This window comes from Canis lupus, chromosome 4, assembly GCF_048164855.1.
Source record: "Canis lupus baileyi chromosome 4, mCanLup2.hap1, whole genome shotgun sequence".
Taxonomy (NCBI): Eukaryota; Metazoa; Chordata; class Mammalia; order Carnivora; family Canidae; genus Canis; species Canis lupus.
The window spans coordinates 85,435,785-85,457,523 of record NC_132841.1 but is presented as its reverse complement, the minus strand read 5'-3'; the positions used below and the strand labels follow the sequence as shown (position 1 = coordinate 85,457,523).

At 36.2% G+C, this 21,739-nt stretch overlaps 1 protein-coding gene across 8 annotated transcripts in view; it reads right to left on the bottom strand.

Annotated features, from left to right (window-relative positions):
• CDH18 (cadherin 18) overlaps positions 1-21,739 on the bottom strand; it is a 943,171-nt gene that overhangs the window by 187,467 nt on the left and 733,965 nt on the right. For all 8 annotated transcript variants that reach the window (XM_072825036.1, XM_072825037.1, XM_072825038.1 and 5 more), the window contains one exon: positions 17,124-17,243. In XM_072825036.1, the coding sequence (XP_072681137.1) occupies positions 17,124-17,243 (120 nt within the window). The remainder of the gene's footprint in view (positions 1-17,123; positions 17,244-21,739) is intronic.

The window sequence follows — 21,739 nt, the reverse complement described above, 5'->3', positions numbered from 1 at the left end:
ACAAAAAAAAACAACAACCAAAAAAACCCCTCCTGAATGGGAGGAGATAATAGCAAATGATATATCCAATAAGGACTAATGTCAAAATATATAAAGTACATAACTCAACACCAAAACACCCAAACAATTCAATTAAAAAATGAACAGAGGCCTTGAATAGACAATTTTCCAAAGAAATGCATAGAGCTGTACATGAACATGGCTTTAATACCGTGTAAGTTTAAAAAATATCCACAGCTGTCCTGATAGATAATTAGAGGAGGCATATTTATTTTAGTTTTATAGTCAAAATAACTGAAGTTCAGAGTCATGAATTGACTTAATCAGGCCACAAGGGGAGTACACAGTGGAGCAGAAATGTACCTTTATCATACGAATCTGGGTCTGGCGTTCTTTTTTCTATAAATTTTTACCTCTGGAGCTCACCAGTATTTTTTTTTTTTCTTTTAACAGATTAGGACTGATTTAAAAAAAAAAGTATAATATTACATCTCATTCAAGTAACTGTTTCTTTAAATTGAACTCTTAGAAGCGAATTTGGACCTAGAATCTTTATTGGAATTTGAGGTAATTCCACTAACATAATCTCACATATCCTCCTGGAAAAGACTTTGTAATTAGTAAAAATAAATCAGTTGCTTTATCTCATAGATTTCAAAAATTAGGAAACTGTAGATCCTTTGTGAGTATTTTAGTTAACCACATTGGATGACCTATTCTTGGAGTAACCACATTCCTTGTACCATATAAATATCTTATGGAATAAATAAATAAATAAATAAATAAATAAATAAATAAATATCTTATGGGATGTAGAAATCTCATTACTCTGTTTGGCTATGATCTAAAAATGGTTCAATAGGCTGTGGGAGTCATGATTCCACGGAACTTAATTAATTTTTAACAAATACCATTAGCTTCAGTATAGACTTTTTTTCACATCTCTAAAGCTTTCAACTAAATAAGTTCTCCAAAAAAAAAAAAAAAAAAAAACATTAGTTTTAAAATGCGTATCTTGATTTGGAGGTTAAAAATGTATGCACGATAAATCTAGAAGGAACTGTGAAAGTGTCAGTATGCTCTATTGGCAAGAAAGTATGCCACGGAGAGTATGGGGCATTTCATAACCAACGTCAGCTTTAGTGACAAAGAAGGATGAATTTGTCTAAATGCTGTCAACACTAACAATATTTTTCACTAGAATTCTGTTTTAAACATGATTTATCATCTAGAAAGAGATCACAGGAGCCACCCAGTTGTTCTCAATAAGACTGAACACACTCACTATTTGTAAAAATGGCTTCAAAAAAATTAAATATATTTGTCTTATTGCATTGGGAAAATGTGATGAACATTCTTGATGTGAATATTTGAGAGGGCTAGTTTGGAATTTTTGGTTTGTTTCCTCGTGATATATTTTTAATCTGGTAAGGAAGCTGTTGTCAGTAATTTAGGTCCTGATTTTATTCCATTAACTGAACAAAACTTAACAGTTCAGAGTCTTGTACATACAGTGCAAGCAACAAATATTGAATGAATGAATGAATCCATTGAAATCAATCTTATGAGTAATTTTGCTTTTACATGTTATAGAAATACTTGGAAGGTCCAGTTAAAACACATAATGTAATGTCTACTAAAAAAAAAAATAGAGAAGAAAATGTCCAAAGTAGAAAATATGGCCTGTTTTATGCCCTAAATTATGAGGCCCCACCCACATATATCTCAATATTTAGTAGCTACTGCAGGTGATTCTGACTTTTCAAATATAAAATTAAATCTCATTGCTTATTTGGGATGAAATAATTATAGATTAATCTCAGTTTCATATTTCCTATCATCTGTTAGAAGTATACACACTGATAACATTATTTAAATTGCATTTCTAAGTGCAAAATTGTATATTAAATATGTATTCATTTTGGTTGTAGACATACTAGTTATAATAACTGGTTTATATTCTTAATATATGGTTTAGAGAATTCCATTTAACTAGTCAGGGCACTAGCAAACTATAAAGCATGAATCATTATATGCAAGTAGCATTTTTAAATCTGACATATCTTCTCACAGTACTATAGAAAATCATCAGAAGAAGATCTGATACAGTGCTTTGATTGAATACTCTTTTAAAAAAGGCCCTGGCTTTGGAACAAAGGAAGAAATATAAGGAGGAAAGTTCAATATTTCTAGAATAAGAGAATACAATTTTTTTTTTTTTTTTTTAGGTCACAAAAAGAAAAATTGAAAGCCTTTCACTCTAATGGACCCATGATGGCGTGGTGATATGAAGGCTTTATCAAGATCAGAAAACAAAACAAAAGTGATGCGAACAGCCTTGAGTATATTCCATGAGCTCCCAGAGAGAGAAAGTAGAGTCAATCCATCTAAGTCTTTATGGTGCCTGTTCAGTGATCCGCCTCTATCTTCCTCAGATGAACATGGGCCCCGGCTAGGGAAGGTGTTTTAGTCTTCCCTGCTCCAGATCTCTGAGTCAGGGATGCCTTACGGAAATCCACATGGAATCTTCCTTCCGTCCCTGGCAAGTGAAAACATCTTTAAATTTTGTAAATGCTGCAGCTAGTCCATCTCAGATAAATCCCATCTCTGCCTGTTTATATATGCCTGATGCCTGTCCTATCAAACTCGGAGCCTGTTTTGTCACTTCTGCAAAGAGCTATATTCACTTGGGAACCACAAATTCTAGCCTGTATTTCAGAATAGGTCACATTTGTGCTTATGAGATTATTTTGGTGAAATGATTGATGAGGATAATTTTAAAATCTAAAAGTCTTCTGAAAATAAATTATTTAATGCGTTTTTCTAGGAACAGAATTATCATTTTATAATTGCGCACCTTGGGATGAAAGGTTCGCTATAGTCCATTCTGTTACAATCTAGTCAATATATCAGATAATGAAATCTATATAGTAGTCCTTGGAATCCAGAGGTCAGGAAAGAAGTGGACTTCTAAACTCAATGTGGAACTTGACTATGGCAAAAGCTAATCTCACTCAATGGCATATTTCCAAAAAATTGATAATTATCTTTAAAATAGCTCTATGTTTGAACAAATTATGACATACAAGTTAAAATTACCACAGATTCATAGTCCTGGGATGAGTAGAATGTTGTAAAATAGGAAATTGTAAAAATTGAAAATAGGCATAGTCTCCATCCATCAAAAAGTTGAATACTTTAGATACTTGTGTGTGAAATCAAATAGTATGTCTATACAGATCATATGTTTTTATAATTTATATATTTTATAAATGATATGATTACAAAAAAAATAAGGGTCAAGTGGTGATAGAGAGTGAAAGAGTGAGTTCAAAATATACATATTTCAAAGTTTATGTGTTTGAAGAGATCATGATAGGGGATGAGACCCTCTGGGCTTGAGAGGAATGCTTAATGATCTAAGATTTGACATGAAGGTAAAATAGCTGCACATGACTAGCAACTCTACACTCTTGGTATAGGATATAATTCTGGTTTCCTTCACAAATATTCCTTAGGATAGCCATGTCAGTCTCCTTCTCTTCTGTTCACAATCCCAAATATAAGGAGTCTTCTTCCTTACAGGACCCCCAATGAAGCCCCCTCCTTTCCAACCGTAGCAGAGTAGAGCACTGGCTGGACCCTAATCAGGATTCCTTCTGTCCTGAAATAGTACGCGAGTTACATTCTAGCAGGATACTTTTTTTTGTCTAATGTAGAAATATTTCAGCTATCAAAATTTCATCATCAATAAATTTCATTAACCTTCATTAAGGTTAATCCAGCATTTATTAAATACAGATGCATTCACAGGCATACTCACTGATTCTATGCGCATCAATAATAATCTCTTATCACACTCATTTGCATCGGGTTGTATATGTTCATCCTGGATGCCTTGCAAAATTTTCCCAAATACCCTGCAATGGATCTGTGGAAGGCTAAATGCTTTTTCCAAATTATATTTCCTGGGGGATCCCTGGGTGGCTCAGTGGTTCAGTGCCTGCCTTTGGCCTAGGGTGTGATCCTGGAGTCCTGGGATCGAGTCCCGCGTCGGGCTCCCAGCATGGATCTTGCTTCTTCCTCTGCCTGTGTCTCTGCCTCTCTCTCTATCTATGTCTATCATGAATAAATAAACAAAATCTTAAAGAAAAAACAGAAACAAAAACAAACAAATTTTATTTCCAATATAGGACCTAGACCATAGTGTAAAGGCTTTTAAATCTAGTGTTCTATTCTGAAGATCCATCTTTATAACTAAAGTGTCTTTAATTCATTCTAGATATCATTTAATGTACTCTTACAACATTTTCCCTCAAAATATCCCTGTGTCCTATTTTACCTTCTAAAAAAGACAGGTGCAGTTATTTGCTAAAGTAGTCATTATCATATGACCTATCAAAATTATTTAGCTTCTGAGTGACTAAGATTCGGTACAGCTTGTCCTATGAATAAAAATTATGAATCAAGCTTCAAATGTTTGCCAAAAATACCTGTGTTACATTGCATGGAGCAAATAATACCAATGTTGTTCCTTGGCACATATCTAAAAACTGAAAAATTGTATCAAAGACAAGAAAATATATATTTTTTTTTAGTTTTTATTTAAATTACAGTTAGTTAACATGCAGTGCAATATTAGTTTCAGGTCTACAACATAGTGATCCAACACTTCCACACAACACCCACTGACCCACTGCTCATCGCAAGAAGTACCCTTCTTAATCCCCATCACCTATTTAACCCATCCCCCTCCACCTCCCCTTTGGTATCCATCAGTTTGTTCTCTATAATTAAGAGTCTGTTTCTTGGTTCGTCTCATTCTCTTTTTCCCTTTTCTTGGTATTTACCCAAAGAATACCAAAATACTAATTCAAAGGGACTAATTCAAACCCTAATGTTTAGAGCAGCTTTGCCTACAACAGCCAAACTATGGAAATAGCCCAAGTGTCCATCAACTGATGAGTGGATACAGAAGATGTGGTTTAAATAAAACGGAATAATGCTCAGCCATATAAAAAGAAAGGAACATTGCCATTTGCAGCAATGCAGATAGAAGTAGAGATATCATACTAAGTGAAATAAGTCAGTCTGAGAAAGACAAATACCATATAATTTCACTCATATGTGGAGTTTAAGAAACAAAACAAATGAGCAAAGGAAATAAAGGTTTTAAGGAGACAAGAAAGTTAATTTAAGGCAACATTTGTTTCTTTTCAATTTTCAAAATTGTGTTAATACCCATAACCCAAAGTAGAAACAGACATTTTTTAGTCACTGATCCTAATACAGTGTTGTATGCCAGGAGGTGTGGATAAACAAAGGTAAAATAGGCATGTTTCCTCTCAAGAATAATATAATTTATTTGTATATATAGTATAGACATACACATAATGGCTACATTATTCAAGTACGTATGTATACATAGTACAGTCTGTTAGTGCAAGGCCAATAAACGGTGTACTCCGCATGGGGCCTGGGGGCGTCCCCTACTGCATGCACTAGAGGGCAACATTAGCCTAACCCCTGGTCCTCTACGGGCATGGGGTATTTACCCCTGAAATTCCACTATTAGTCGAGGAGCACTCTGGTGACACAGCTGGCTCTTTGGAGCCTTCCTCCAAGGGAGTAAACTGCTTTCCCTTAGGCAATGCCTTCCATAGCTTTAGCAAGACCAAACCAGGTTGCCTGTTTACACTGTCTCTTGGGGTCCCTGACGATATTAAATCTTGTCACAAGTGTTTACAAGGGACCTTGAGGGGGCCCTTTGCTGCCATTTTATCACCAGCAGAATCATCTCTTTTCCTCCATGTTTCGATCTGTTTCTCTCATTATAGATTCAGTTAAGTCGGCCACCATAGCTGCTCCTGTAGCAGTGGGCCCATTAACCATGGGGGCAGGATACTAAAGTCCTAGCCCATGACCCCAAGGCTGACTCTAAGATGCAGTCTTCCATACCAGACGAAAACAATGCTCCGTGTGGGCTTCTAAAACACTAAATATAAATGGCATGTTTCATGAATGGCAGTTCATGTATAATCTCTTGTGGTTCTTCCATAGAAATCCAGCAAAACAGGGAAGAGAACACCCCCTTCAATAATCCAGCTCATCTTAATGCTAGCATTTACCTAATCAATCAAATCAGCTAAGAGCATGTGGGATCCTCGCCCACGCCTATGGTATACAGTCTTGTCACAAGGCAGGCCCAGAAGTCACTGAGGCTGTTTTGGATGGTTTTAAACCCATTTAACATAATAATACTCTCTCCCCCCAGTTTCCCACAGTGGTTAACACCCAAGCAGCCACCCCTTCTCAGCCCTTTTGCTTTAAGTTACTTGGTTAGCTCCACCAGGCTGCAGCACGTTCCCTCAGAGCTGTTTACTGACTAGTGGGAGTTTCTTCTTGGTCATCCTCAGGCTCATGAGTGGCCTGGTCTTTGTTGGAATCAAAAGTCATGCCTGGAAACCATTTTCCTCCTCTTTGATAATGTCCTCATGAGAGGAGTCATTACTCCAGAGGTCTCATGATTTAGGGCCCCAATTTTCTTGAGATCGAATTATTGTCACTCTAGTGTGCGGCAATCTGTGCTCATACATCTTTGCCACCTTACTTGCCATAATTTCTAATTTTTCCTCCTGCTTTTGAATTATTTTGGACATAATACCTGTATTAGAGGAATATGCAGCTTGTATATCCTTTCCCAAAGCCAGTGCTTCTTGGCTCTGTCCAATTCTCTCCTTGCTCATAAGTCCTTTTCTATGATGTATCTTAAGGCGTGGATGAGTGCCCAAGCCACCACTGCAAAGGCTTGTTCACGTTCCCTTCTCTATTTCCTTTTCCCTACTATTTTGAATAGGATATGTCACCATCCCTTAGTCATTTGGGGGGGGGGGTTCCTGTAATCATACACTGGTCCAAAACACACACACACACACACACACACACACAAAAAAAAAAAAAAAAACCTGCCCAAGCCTCCCCACATGGAGGTGGCTGCCCAACTTGGTTTTCCCCTTTCCTTCTTTGAGTTCCCAGGCTCTGTCCTTCCCCACCCTGGACATGGACAAGGAGCTTCCCCTGACAATGTCCCTTTATGCATGCTTGTTCTGTCTGTATCCTGCTGACTGTGCAAATTATTTCAAGGTGGAGGAGGGTCAGCAATGTACCCTCCAGACTGAGAAGACACTTTAATACTGAAAAACCAACCACACTTCTCCATAACATTTTTACAGAGTTTTATTTGAGGTAAATTACTGATGGAGCAATCAGGCAGATGGATGATCCAGAGCACTAGGCAGCTACTTGCAGCCTCTCATCTCTATTCCTACCTGGACCTTAACCCCCAGCCCTTATGGAGTGATGACCATGGTGGTGAGGCCACAGGGTCGTTACCTAAGGCTGCACCATCTGTGAGCCTAGTGACCTCTGTTGGTTATCTGACATGGCACCATCGATGCACCAGATGGGAAAACAAGATGGAAGGCCAAAGATGAAGTCTGTGCTGTCAGCACTCCTACAATCCTCAACAGGGAAAAGCTACAAGCTTTTCTTCTAATACTAAAGGGTATTAGTACTAATACCCTCTAATAAATCAGGGTTGCCCACTCTCACCACTTTTATTCAACATAGTATAAGAAATCCTAACCAGGGCAATTATGCAACAAAAATATTTTAGCTTTCAAATTGGAGAGAAAGAAGTAAAACTATCATGATTTGCGGATGAAATGCTATCATATATAGGAAACCCTAAGGACTCCACCAAAACTTGTTGAGATTAATAAAAAAAATTCAGTAATATCGCAGGATAGAAAATCAATATGCAAAAACCTGTTGTATTTCTTTACCATAACAACAAGCAATAAGAAAGAAAAATTAAGAAAATGATCTGTTATAATTGCATAAAAAGTATAAAATACTTAGGTATAAATTTAACTGAGAAAGTGAAAGATCTATACACTAAAAATTATAAGACTTCAGTAGAAGAAATCGAAGAAGACATAAGTAAATGGAAATACATTCCATGCATGTGGCTTAAAAAACCAGTATGTTAAAATGTCCATAGCATGTAAAGCAATCTCTGGATTTAATACAATCTCTATCAAGATTCCAATGGAAATTTTCACAGAAATAGAACAGACAATTCTAAATTTGTATAGAACCACAAAAGACCCCCAAAAGCCAAAGTAATCTTGAGAAAAAATAACACAGCTGGATGTATCATGTGCCCTGATTTTACATTACACTAGAAAGCTACAGTAATCCAAACACTATGGTACTGGCATAAAATCTACATGGACCAATGGAACAGAGGAAGAAGCCCACACGTAGACTCTTACATACGTCATCAATTGATATATGAGAAAGAAGCAAAGAATACACAGTGCGGAGAGGATAGTCTCTTCAATAAATGGTGTCTGGAAAACTGTACAGCCGTATCCCAAAGGTGAAACTGGACCACTATCTTATACCACACACAGAAATTAGCTTAAAATTGATTAAACACATGAACATAAGACCTGAAGCTATAAAACTCCTCGGAGAAAACATAGGCAGCAAGTTTCTTGACATAGATCGTGGGAACGATTTTTTTTTTTTGACTCTGACACAAAAAGCCAAAGAAACGAAAGCAAAAATTAGGCATCCAAATTGGAAGGAAAGAAGTAAACCTGTCACTGCTTGCAGATGAAATGCTATTATATATAGGAAACCCTAAAGACTCCACCAAAAACGTAGAGATAATAAAAGAATTCAGTAAAGTTGCAGGATAGAAAATCAATAGGCACAAATCTGTTGCATTTCTACAATGTAACAACAAGCATTCAGAAATTACATATGATAAAGCTATTTTTTAACAAAGAAAAAAATAGTAATAAAACATCTTAAAAATAACCAACATTGATTCCAATCACTACTATTTTATGTTCAAAGAGATTACTTTTTTCCCTTTCTCGTAATAGTTAATATAGTTACAGGAATTTGATATTTGAGGAAAAAATGGATTCAATTGGTTTCCTTTCTTCATTTGCTTAACAACTTTAGTTAAATGTAGTTTTCATACCATTAATTTCATTTAAGTGTCCAATTCAAAGTATTTCAATTATATGGCTCTATCTAGGCTGTAGCAAATAGTGTAACTAATATAGAACCCTAATCTATGTTTTTTATTAGAATTATACCTGTATCAATTAAGTTTGATAGATATTATTAATTCTGTTAATGTAAATAGGACACGATGATCTCCTTGCCGTGGAGCAGGAGAGCTCTCTGACATCCTTAATGTCAACAGTACATTCACTACGTCTTGATGACAGTTAAAATTATTTTTCCAGATACACATTTTCAATGGAATGTCAGAGAAAATTATCTTTGGTTTCACTCTCTGATCTCCCCCAATACCAATGATTAATATATCTTTTGATAGTCAAGTCAGTGTGAAGAATCTCCTTTTCTAGTGTAGCGTGGGCCCTAGACCTGTCAAATGGCTACTTATATGCCGTATAAAGCACTGTGCTCTCTCTCAGGATCCTGGATTTGGGGTTGAAAGGAATGAAAATAGTCTAGGTGAGCCCGCCCCACACCTGTGTAGGCGATGCCCTGGGCTGTGACTGTGACCCGCCCAACCGCAAAGCACATTTCACCAGAGTCAGGTTTCATTGCTGCATGTGTTTGCACAAAGAAATTCCTCGGACAGAGTGACTTCCCTGCTAGATTTTTGCTCACCAAGTTTTGCATGTGACTCTCACCTTATGTGCTCACTGCCACATGGTTACAAGACAGCTGCTGCACCTGCAATAATTACGCATACGTTTAAACCCGCAAGATGGGAAACCAACGAGAGGAAGCCTTGGCACCTACACAGACAGACCAAAAACCCTCCGATGGTCTTTCTCTTTCCCTGGCTAGAGCTATGTCCCCGTAGTGACAGGGCAGCTGGGAAGTCTAGCTCTGTAACTGAGAATGTTGCTACAATGAGTAAAATTCGAGTTCTAATAGGCCCAGCAAAGTGAGAAATCGATATTGAGTGGAGAACCAGTAGGCTCCAGTTCATTGACTTTATTTTCGTGCTATATAGAATGGACTTCTAGTGTGGATCCCCATACACTCTGCTACGTTTTAGGAACTATTCAGAATTCTTCCTTAAAGAAAATAAAGTGAGAAAAAAAAAAAAACAAAAACAAAGAAAATCAAGTGAGATGTTTCTTTCAGTAATTTGGCAACATGACACAGTTCTGAATTAATGCATGATTTCTTCTCTAAGAGAAGCAAATTCATTAGCCAGTGAGCTAATTAACTATTTTTGTCTATTATGCAGTTAATTATAGGAAATTATTTAAAAATGTATCTGTGTAATTATTAGTGTGGTTATATCAATTAGAGTGGGCTCTGGGTAAGAAAAAAAATGACAAAGTGTCTCCTATTATGGACTTTTGTCCTCATGCAGATTTTGTGGACCATACATTCTATATTTTAACTGCTTATCTATTAATAAACATGAAATACTGCTTTGGGGAAATAAAATTATTTTCAAGCAGATTTTCATTGGAATTACACAAATTAATATTGAAATTGAAAAAGATATACTTTACATCTTTTATCCAAACATAGTGATCTTCCACAAATAATTTTTTTGTTTACTGTTGAAATAAAATAAAATTGGAAGAGGCTAAGTAGAAATAAGGTTGTTGGTTAATTTAATTACATCATGTACAGTGGACAGAGAATGTTGAAAACCTTGTTTTCTTTTTTTTTTTTAATTTTTTTTTTAATTTTTATTTATTTATGATAGTCACAGAGAGAGAGAGACAGGCGCAGAGACACAGGCAGAGGGAGAAGCAGGCTCCATGCACCGGGAGCCCGATGTGGGTGGGATTCGATCCCGGGTCTCCAGGATCGCGCCCCGGGCCAAAGGCAGGCGCCAAACCGCTGCGCCACCCAGGGATCCCTGAAAACCTTGTTTTCAATCGCATCTTAAGAAACTCACTTGGGCCTTCTACTGACTGCATTTTTATATCTGACTGCTTTCTGCTACAAAATGTTAAGGAAAGGTCTTTTTCAAGAATCAGAGCTATTGTTGGTCAAGACCTGTGCATTAATGACAATTGTTTCATGTACAGCATGCCACTTTATCTTATCTAGAGACGCTATTTTGAGTTGAGACAGTGAATTCTGAAGATAAATTAATGGTAAATTTACTTCCTTTTAAATTGTCATTTGAAATTTTCTACAAGTATATTTCTCTTAATAAAAATATTGATAAAGCTTTCTTTAAATGCTTGAAAAGGAGAATAAAAAAAATAAATGAATGAATGCCTGAAAAGAAATGTAATTTAGTTATATACAGGTTAATATGTGGAACTCACACTTTTGAATAGTTTTGTGGACTAAAAATCCTTTCAAACAGAACTAATTTTTTTTCCTATTTCAGGTAAGACTATTTCAAACTCTTGTCATTGCACACCATTGCAATTTTGGACATTTTTCTTAATCCTAAAGGCAAGAGGGGGTGAACAAGAGAACTTTACTACCTATCTATATCTTTCCAAGGACCGGACTAAGAGCCTTGCATTAACTTTCTCATTGGATTTAGTTGTTATTCTAAATTTATATACAAGTAAACAGAATTTAAGTGACTTGATCAATTTACTGATATTAATTATCATCCTAGGATTTGATCATGAAGTATCTTAAATCATTTTGGAATAAATGATTTAGTATTTTGGAAAAGTAATAAATATGAATTACTGCACTACCCTCTATTAATTCAACTATAACATAACTAATTACATTAATCTTTTCATTGGAAGGCCAAGTAAACAATTTCTTTGTTTACAATAATGTCTTATAAAACAACTAACAACATGTGTGACTTTAGAACCCACAGGCATCACTAGATGCAGTAGATTTTATTTGATATCAAGTGTTTTGTCACCCGTGGAATGGTTGCTATTAGTGAAGAAGTGTTTCACTGATAAAAGATTTGAAACCCAAAGCAACCCATGTTGCTTTTGTAGCAACATGTAGCAGAAGCAATTAGAGAGCTAAAATGCACTAGAAGTATTGAAAAAAATTAGAAAAACAATATCTAGTTTGCATTTCATATATATATTTAAAAGGTAGCCTTGGGCAGCCCCAGTGGTTCAGTGGCTTAGCCCTGCCTGCAGCCCAGGGTGTGATCCTGGAGACCCGGGATCGAGTCCCACGTCGGGCTCCCTGCATGAAGCCTGCTTCTCCCTCTGCTTGTGTCTCTGCCTCTCTCTCTCTGTGTCTCTCATGAATAAATAAAAATATTTAAAAAATATTAAAAAATAAAAATAAAAGGTAGCTTTATCTAGACTTACTTTTTCATGTACCTGAAAACTAAATGTAGAATCTACCAACCAAAATGTTTTCAGTGGCTATATTTTTCTTTTAAATAGTCATTACTTAAAAAAAAATAGTCATTACTTAATGCATAAAAATATATGAAGCACACATGAAAAATGACCCAAGTTAAAATACAAACTAGATAACTCTTCCAATAGTCTTTATCTTTAGGAGGAGTGATAACAACTCGCCACGAGTACCACTTACTCAGATACAGAGATGCCATCATTGACTACTGCTGATTTATATATTTCATATCATATGGTCAAGTTCCCCACTGCTGGCGTTACAAACATTTGTACATAAAGCTGATCTGGGACTCTGTAAACCAGCCTAACCCTCAGTTTTCCCCAACCTCAGGTTTTAATCCAGGTTTTCAGGTGTTCTGAACTGACCATCGTCATTTTCAACAATTTGTGTGAAACAGGCGACAGATATACAGGCACTGGCTGCAATAATAGGAAGTAATTAATAGATTATTGACTATGAAAAAAACAGAGAGAATCATCAAATGGCTATAAATGCCATGGGCATTAAGAGGTTTTCATTCTCAGTTAAAAACTGCACACCCACCTCTTGTGTAACCCCGACCTCTGTTCCAAAGACCCTGGAAAGACAGATGCTGGATTGCTAGCTTTGTCATTGAATTAAGTTAAGGGAAGTGGCTCCTTTTTTAAAAACCACCTCAATCATTCTGCTTTTGCCATCACCACCCGATATAAATTTCATAGGTTCTAAAAAAAAAAAAAATTAGAAACCCTGAATTTATTGATTTATCTTGAATGCAGTTGCCACTATATTAATTGGATTAAGATCAGCCCAGGATTTCTTGACGTTGGTTGTCTGACCATTTCACGTGGCTTTCTCACTCACCGGCCTTCCTCCACCTGCCTTGCTGAGGGCTAATTGTTTTCATGAACGTGAAAATGCTGACTGCATTTACTGACTCCGGAAGTCTGTCCTTGCCTAATTAAAATCCATATCTTCAACTAGAATTATACTCATTAAGCCTACATTAACATGTTCTTCTATATGAATCTGGCCAGAAATATTATGTCTTTTATATGTCATTGTCACCTCCTCTAGTTTATTCTTTTCCAGTTTTCCGCATCTTTTAAAGCATAATGTTAAAATATGACTTTAAAGGCGCTCCTCTTCTGTTATACAATAAGCAAACATCATGACATTGTCAACGCAATCAAACTTATTTAAAACAATAAATTTCTCATGAGATTTCATGATGCTGATTAACAAGTTTTCCGTGTAAAACAATGCAGACCCTATGAAGCCAGTTAGGAATAGTATAGCAACTCAAGAGCAACATAATCCATTTCTCTGGATACAGCAATTCATGAATGGCTTGTATAATAGGCAGCAAGGCCTCATGGGCAACTCACTGGACAGCTGTGGCGAGGACCAAATGTATCTCTTAACATGATAGAAACAAGGCAACCCAAAGTCCCAATCTTAAACATAAGCCCTCACAGCTCTATTTGGTCCCAAAGTTTCTTTAGTATAATTTGTCTTCAGTGAAAGCAACTGGAGACATGCTGAAATAGTCATGCCAAATCAGAGGGCAAAATAATAAAAATGAGACTATGCAAATGTACTATTCTAAACAACTATTATCCCTACACTTCTTATATCACACCTTACCCATAACAACAGATCCTGTAGTTTTCAGTACATTTTTAGTTTGCTCCAGTCATTTTAAGAACAATTTCCACTAGGGACCCCTGGGTGGCTCAGTGATGGAGCACCTGCCTTTGGCTCTGGTTGTGATCCTGGGGTCCCGGGATCGAGTCCTGATCCGGCTCCCCACAGGGAGTCTGCTCCTCCCTTTGCCTGTGTCTCTGCCTCTCTCTCTGTCTCTCATGAATAAATAAATAAAATCTTAAAAAAGAGAACAGTTTACACTAAATTCCTTAGTTCTGAGGATGTTGAATTGCACAGTAATATCTTTCAAGTATAAATTACCAAATATGTATTATCTAAAGAGAATGATGAACATTTTGTTTTATAATCCATCTTAGCACTTTCTACAAACATCTATCTCAGAGACTGGCATATTAAAAGAATCTTTATGTTAGGATACATATCCGTAGGTTCTTATGATGCTTCAGTCAACATAATATTGAAATTAAAACATATGAAAATGGAGGTACTTGCTTTAGTAAATCATCTTGCTTAAAGGAGCAAAGGAATGTAATGGCAATTTCATAGAGCAGTATTTGAATACAAAAATATTTATGTTTTAGATAATTTTATTTGTTTAATGACATACTTAACCTATGATAAATATGGGGGGAGGAGCAAGATGGCGGAAGAGTAGGGTCCCCAAACCTATGATAAATATATATAACCAAAAGCAATTTTAAAAAAAAAATTGTTATTGATATACCTTCTTCACTAAAGCCCAACAGCAGAGTCCAACACTAGTCAAATCTTGTCCTCAGTGGTGTGCTTTATCCATCCAGAGTACCCATGCACACAAATGCAAATGCATGCATGTCCTCAAACAAACATGTGTAAACAGTCACAGACGCTCAGACACACTCACACACACACACACACACACACACAAAGAATTGGTACTTTTTAAACAAATTCAGTATATGGAGATTTTAAAAAATCTGTATATGATTTCTATATATAATCAATATTCTATTAAGAACTATAATATTTACCAGTATTTGGTTATGCATAGGAAGTAAAGAGACTGAAGCCATGTGTGCTTTTGCATATTTGTGCATGAATGTCTGTGTGGGGAGGTAACTGAAACACAGTATCCTTATTCCCTTCCTCTAAGAAGATGCGTATTCATTTTTAATCAATTAATTAATTAATTTTTGAGAGAATGAGAGAGAGCATGCAAGCAGGATAGAGGGGCAGAGGGAGAGGGAGACTCTTATGCAGACTCTACTCTCAGTGTGGAGCCTATTGTGGGACTTGATGTCACATCCCTGAGAGAATCATGACCTGAGCCAAGATCAAGAGTCAGGCAATTAATAAAATCTTAAACAACAAAAAAGAAGCTTTTAAATTGGTGGGCGGAGGGGCACCTGGGTGGCTCAGTGGTTGAGCATCTGCCTTCGGCTCAGGTCATGATCCCAGGGTCCTGGGATCGAGTCCCATGTCGGGCTCCCTGCAAGGAGCCTGCTTCTCCTTCTGCCTGTGTCTCTGCCTCTCTCTCTGTGTCTCTCATGAATAAATAAATAAAATCTTAAAAAAAGAGTCAGACACCTAACCAACTGAGCCATCCAGGTGTCTAGAAGATGGACATTGAAAATGAGAAAGGCATATATTTCATATATAAAATCAGCATGGTTTTGGGGAAAATAGAACAAAATGAGCAACACCAATATTAAATAATAATTTCCATTTGTCTTAAGATGTTTTTATGGCTGGATAGCAATATGTATATTATAATATAAAAATGTATCAAATATACTGTATACCTTAAATGTATGCAGTTTATATGTCAACTGTATTTATTAATAAAAAGATTTTCTGAACTCACTCTAATTCCTTATTTTCTTCATAAATTATGATAGTTAAGGAGTTAAACGGTATGCCTGGCATCTGTTCATGAGTGTACTCATGTTTGGACCACACCTGGGGAGCGAAGAAGACACGTTTACCTGGCGGGTTCCTCTTGAAAACATGATAATGACAATACTCCTAGTTGTCACATGGCCTTGGCAACGGAGAGCATGCTAGCATCTCCTCAGTTGGTGGCACCTCATCTAACCTAATGGTAAACCATCCTGGAATTGATAGACTCATGGGAGAGTAGGGGATATTCACAACCAAAGGTGGCTTTCTTCTGTGTTATGTCTGTGCCCATTACTTGGCATTCTCACATGTCAATCTGATTCAGAATGAATCTAATGTAACTAGAAAGGACCTAAACCTCTGGAATGTCCTGGATCTTTGAAATTATTAGTAAAGCTTGAAACTCATTTTTCCTGAACATTTGGCTACATTCATAATTGGCATATATTCAATTTTTAATAACAAATTATTTTTCAGTGGGACCATGAGCTTTATGTGGTTTTTAGATTATGCTGCTGATTAATGATAATAATTAATTATTATTATATAATGCAGTATTGAGTATCTTCCATTCCCTCTTTGATATCACGTCATATGATACGATTGTTTTGGACAGGAAAAAAAAAGAGAAGAAAGAGAGAATTCTTATTTTTTCCTAAAAATAGTTTTTATGGTTTTTCCTTACTCTCAGTTAATTTCTCCTACCTAACACGATATTTAAAGACTGAAGAATTTTCTCATTAGGAAAAAATCTCAGTTCAACATAACAATTCCCCCAACATAATATATAACAACTTATGTGACAATCAAATTCAAATAAAATAGGGAAACTCTCAATAAATTATTCACCATCTTTGGCAAAGAATTAAACCTAAGGTGTAAACACAACAAATAATACACTAGAAAATTTCATTTGATGTAATACTCCATATTCGTCTTAAGCAGAAAGTAATTGCTACAGGATTGTGCAAAGATAAGAAATTTTTACTGGAGTAAGTGATGGATAATCAAAAAATATTAAGGAAAAATATTAAGGAAAACAGTGAATTTCTCTTCATTTATTCAACCACACCATTTTAGAAAAAGCGAGGACATTTTAAATTGTGCTAAAGCACCGTCTGATGTAGGAGAAGACACAGAAATAAACATATTGCTTTCTTTTATTCTAGCACACATGCACACAAATTATACAAAAATGCACTCACCTGTTTTAGGATCTACGGAGAAGTAGGGTTGTCCCTGGAGAATACTGTAAACCACCCGGGCACTGTTTCCATAGGTAGGATCATCCGCATCAGTAGCTGTCACCTGTAGAACAGAGGTACCTGTGCATTCAGGAAAACAAATTTTAGTGTGCGGTAACATTTAGCACATGACTTGTACACACAAAAAGGTTATGTCGACATTCCTATGGAATGCAATGATAGATGTGTCCTCCTAAATTTAATTCTTGGATTTATCTGTCAAACATAGCCCTTGCTTTTTCCCCCCTGCCAACAACTGTACCAGATGAGAGGCCAAAAGAGAATATTTGGTCCCTAATATATATATATATTATTATATATTATTATAAATAATAATAAACTATATATATTATATTAATATAATATAATTATATATAACAATATATTATATATTATTATTATATATTATATATATATTACGTGCCAATAACATTGCAATAGGCCTCTTTTGACACATAATCAGGGTTAGGTTGGATTGATGATCAAGAATCAAACTGGTGTTTAACTGTGCGGTAAAGTTAAAGGTAGGACGAGAACAGACCTTGCATGTTACATAATTATTCAGAAAAGAAAAAGAAAAGGTGGGATGGTTTGTGATTAGGTGGGAATGTAGGAGGGTTGACATTAAATTATCAGTGGCCTCAAAAGAGCACATTCAAACCCTTTTCCATCATGTATGCCCTTTTTAAATTTCTTACATGGACTGTCAATGAGTCTCCTCACTGGTTTCCAGGGCTTAGTTCTCATTTCTTCAGGTTCTTCTACACAGTACCGACATAATCATCTTTCTACAATGGGCATCAGAATGTGCCTCTTGCACCAGATTTTGGAAAATTAAGGTATACTTTAAAGGAATTGATAAACTTTAAAATAGTGCATTTTGAGATAAAACTAGAGGATGTGTTATGCTGATTTCTTTTACGTTTATATCCTTCAAATACTATTTGCATAATTAGATGCATTTATATCATATTTCGGTTATTCCCAAATGAAAACTCATCCAGGTATAACAATATAACCTTCTATTAAGGGCTATAGAACTCCACTGTAAAATCAGTAGGTTAAGAGCTCTCATTCATTCATGAAATGCACTTAATGAGTCATCTAATAGTGCTTACTTGATATTTTATTTTGCCTAACTACAAAAATTACACCGACTAATTCAGGTTATGTAGCAAACAAAACTATTTCCACCATCAAGTAAGTCTGTATGAAACTCAGCATTCATGCTCATACTTGACTATGGAAGCCCAGACAATTTCCAATCGTTAGTTTTAATAATTACTTCAATTGTTTAGGTATGATACACTTATAAGGGTCTAGTAACTGCTTAACTACAATGATTCTACTTCTGTGCGTTGAAATGCAAATGGAACTTTAAGCAAAGCTTATTCTTTTCTTCAAGGGATTCAAGAAAACTTAACAGAATTAGTATACCATGTTCACTTGACAATCCTTACTAGCAGATTATTAATGTATATGGACTTGTAATGATAGGTTATGATTCTGGCCTCTAGTATTTTTACGTTAAAATTGTAAGCAGAGATATGATTAGTGATTATGCATACTCAGGAGGGGAGGGCTGTGTGATGTCTAAAAGAAATGTCTAATAATGAATAATAAAACAAAATGATGACAGCAAATGCCTGCAAGAACACTAAGAAACTAGGTCACTTGTACCTTGCGTTCACGTTCACCATACAACCCAACAAATTGTTGTCTTGGGTATTTATGCAAAAGTGATGCAAACATAAGTCCATAAAACCATGCTTGCAATATTCATAGATTTTCACAGCAACATTATTTGTAGTCGCCACAAACTGGAAACAACTCAGATGTATTTTCCTGGGAAAACGGTTAAACAAACTGGGGTACATTGATAGTATGGAATACTACTCAGCAATAAAAATAAACAGCCTCTTGGATGAATCTTCAGGAAATTATGCCCAGTGCAAGAAACCCAGTCCCAGGGATGCCTACGTGGCTCAGTTGGTTAAGCTGAGGATCCAGCCCCTGTACCCTCTCCCTCTATGTGCTGCACCTCTGCTTGTGTGCATGCGTGCACTCTCACCAACAGATGAATAGAATAGTTTTTTAAAAGCCAGTCCCAAAAGGTGTGATTCCATTTATTTAATATTCTGGAGATGATGAAATTTTAGAAATGGATAACAGATTTGTAGTTACCAGATGAAGGGAGCAGAGATGCAGGTTGGGGGTGATTGGTTATAAAAGGGAACCTGAGGGGTCCTCATGATGTTCAGTATTTCGATTATGGTGTTGGATACACAAACATGCATGGGAGACAAATTATGGAGAACTTAGCACTCACATGCATAAATAAAAGCAGAGAATTCTAAATAAGACTGGTAGATTAAATAACATTGATTACTCGACTATGATTTTTTTAAGTTTTATAAGATGGTAATTTTGTAAGATGGTACCATTGAGAAAAATGGAGTAAGGATACAAAGAATGGCTCCACAGCATTTCTCATGACTGCATGTCATGATCTCAAAATCAAAAGTCTAAATGAAAAACAGAAATGTTTTCTTGCCTCAGTGAAATTCCATTCTTAGCTTTATTTAGGCTTGCGTGTGTACCATGATTTTTCTTATTACAGCACTACACTTTCTGACTTGATTGAACTTTGTAGAGTCAGTGTACACTACCTCTTTCACTCCTAGGTTGAAGAAGAAGAAGGAAGAAGAAAGAAGGAAGAAGAAGAAGAAGAAGAAAGAAGAAGAAGAAGAAGAAGAAGAAGAAGAAGAAGAAGAAGAAGAAGAAGAAGAAGAAGAAGAAGGAAGAAGAAGAAGAAGAAGAAGAAGAAGAAGAAGAAGAAGAAGAAGAAGAAGAAGAAGAAGAAGAAGAAGAAGAAGAAGAAGAAGAAGAAGAAGAAGAAGAAGAAGAAGAAGAAGAAGAAGAAGAAGAAGAAGAAGAAGAAGAAGAAGAAGAAGAAGAAGAAGAAGAAGAAGAAGAAAGAAGAAGAAGGAGAAGAAGGAGAAGAAATTGTTATTGTGTTTATAAAACAATCGAAGACTTTTTCTGTGATGTCACAACACTTGTTCCAAACCTCATATTCATCTCTTCAGCCTGTTCAGAGAATATCAGTCGGTTGATATCTACAAATAAAGTTGGTTTAGGTGGAATTTTTGTTGATACCACATTGAAAAAAAAAAAAGATTAAATAGGTAGTAGGTGCCCAGACAAGTAAATGTAAAAAGCCCATATTGTGGCTACAGTGTTATAAAATCATATCAGTCAAATCCTTAATCTGAAAGGAAAAATGCTGATCATACGGGGCATACAGGGATTACTGAGATTCAGAAAAGAGAGACTAGTACAGGTAGAAAGCATTAAAATAATGGTCACCTTGTACGAGCACTGGGTGTTATAAACAACTGTTGAATAGCAACTGTACATGTGAAACTCACCATACACTATATGCTAATTAATTGAACTTAAATGAGATATAAAAAATAAAATAAAATAATGGTCATTTTTGAAGAAGTCACACTTATAAAATCCTCCGATTTTAAAACTGTCTCTGGACTTTGCGATCATTATTTAGGTTTAAAAAGCTTTCAATGTCTTAAAAACAATCTCCAAGCAAGCATTCCATAGAGACAGCTGAGAAAGACAGAGGGCAAAAACACACCTCATTTGTGGTAATAGGCTGGAACACCACATGACAAAAAACAAAAAACAAACAAACAAAAAAACACTTGTTCTGCTTGGCTTAAAGTGTCTATAAATTCCAGCCTTAAGTGAAAGCTGAAAAGCATGAATGGCGTGACAAGTGAAATAAAGAACAACGAGGATGGGGGCGGGAGGTGGGGGGCAAGCTGGGGAGTCTTGTTCTGAAATAAAGCCACCGCCTGCTTCAAATAATAATAATAATAATAATAATAATAATAATAATAATAATAAAAAGAACAACGAGGAAAGGAAAAAGAAAAAAAAAAAAGGTAGCCTGGTGTTGTTGACTGAGTGATGGCTTAAAGTAGCACAGAGTGAGCAGAGAGGGGATCCAGGGGAGATTAAGAAAATACGTTAACTAACTCTCTCCCCTGGTCAAAGTGTCTGGTCCCTAACAGCTACACGTCTCTATATAGCAGGCCTCACAGGTCCTGGCCCATTCCACTTGTTTGCGTGAAGTAAAGTAGAGCAAATTACCTCTATCTTGGTGGCATCTGAAGGTAACAGGCCACCACTTGGAGCACACAGATTGCTGGCTGAGGGGCACGCACCTCTCCGTACCGCCCAGCCCAGATGAAGGTCAGCCTGCCCCTGAACACAGCAAGGGTACAAATAAACAGCAGGGAAGGAAAATAAGTCCTTGGGCCAACTGTTCAAGGATTTCTCTCCAAGGAGAATTGGTAATGGGGGAGGTGGGGGGGTCAGGCCAAAAGAAAAAAAACTATACATATCTTACTTTCCTTAAGTTAACTTGAAGCCTCGATGGAAACATTTTAGGAAGCATTAATGCTGTTAGAAATTCTTTTACACTAGGGAAAAAAAAGAAAAGAAAACAGTCTGGAATGCCTAGGTGGCTCAGGGGTTGAGCGTCTGCCTTTGGC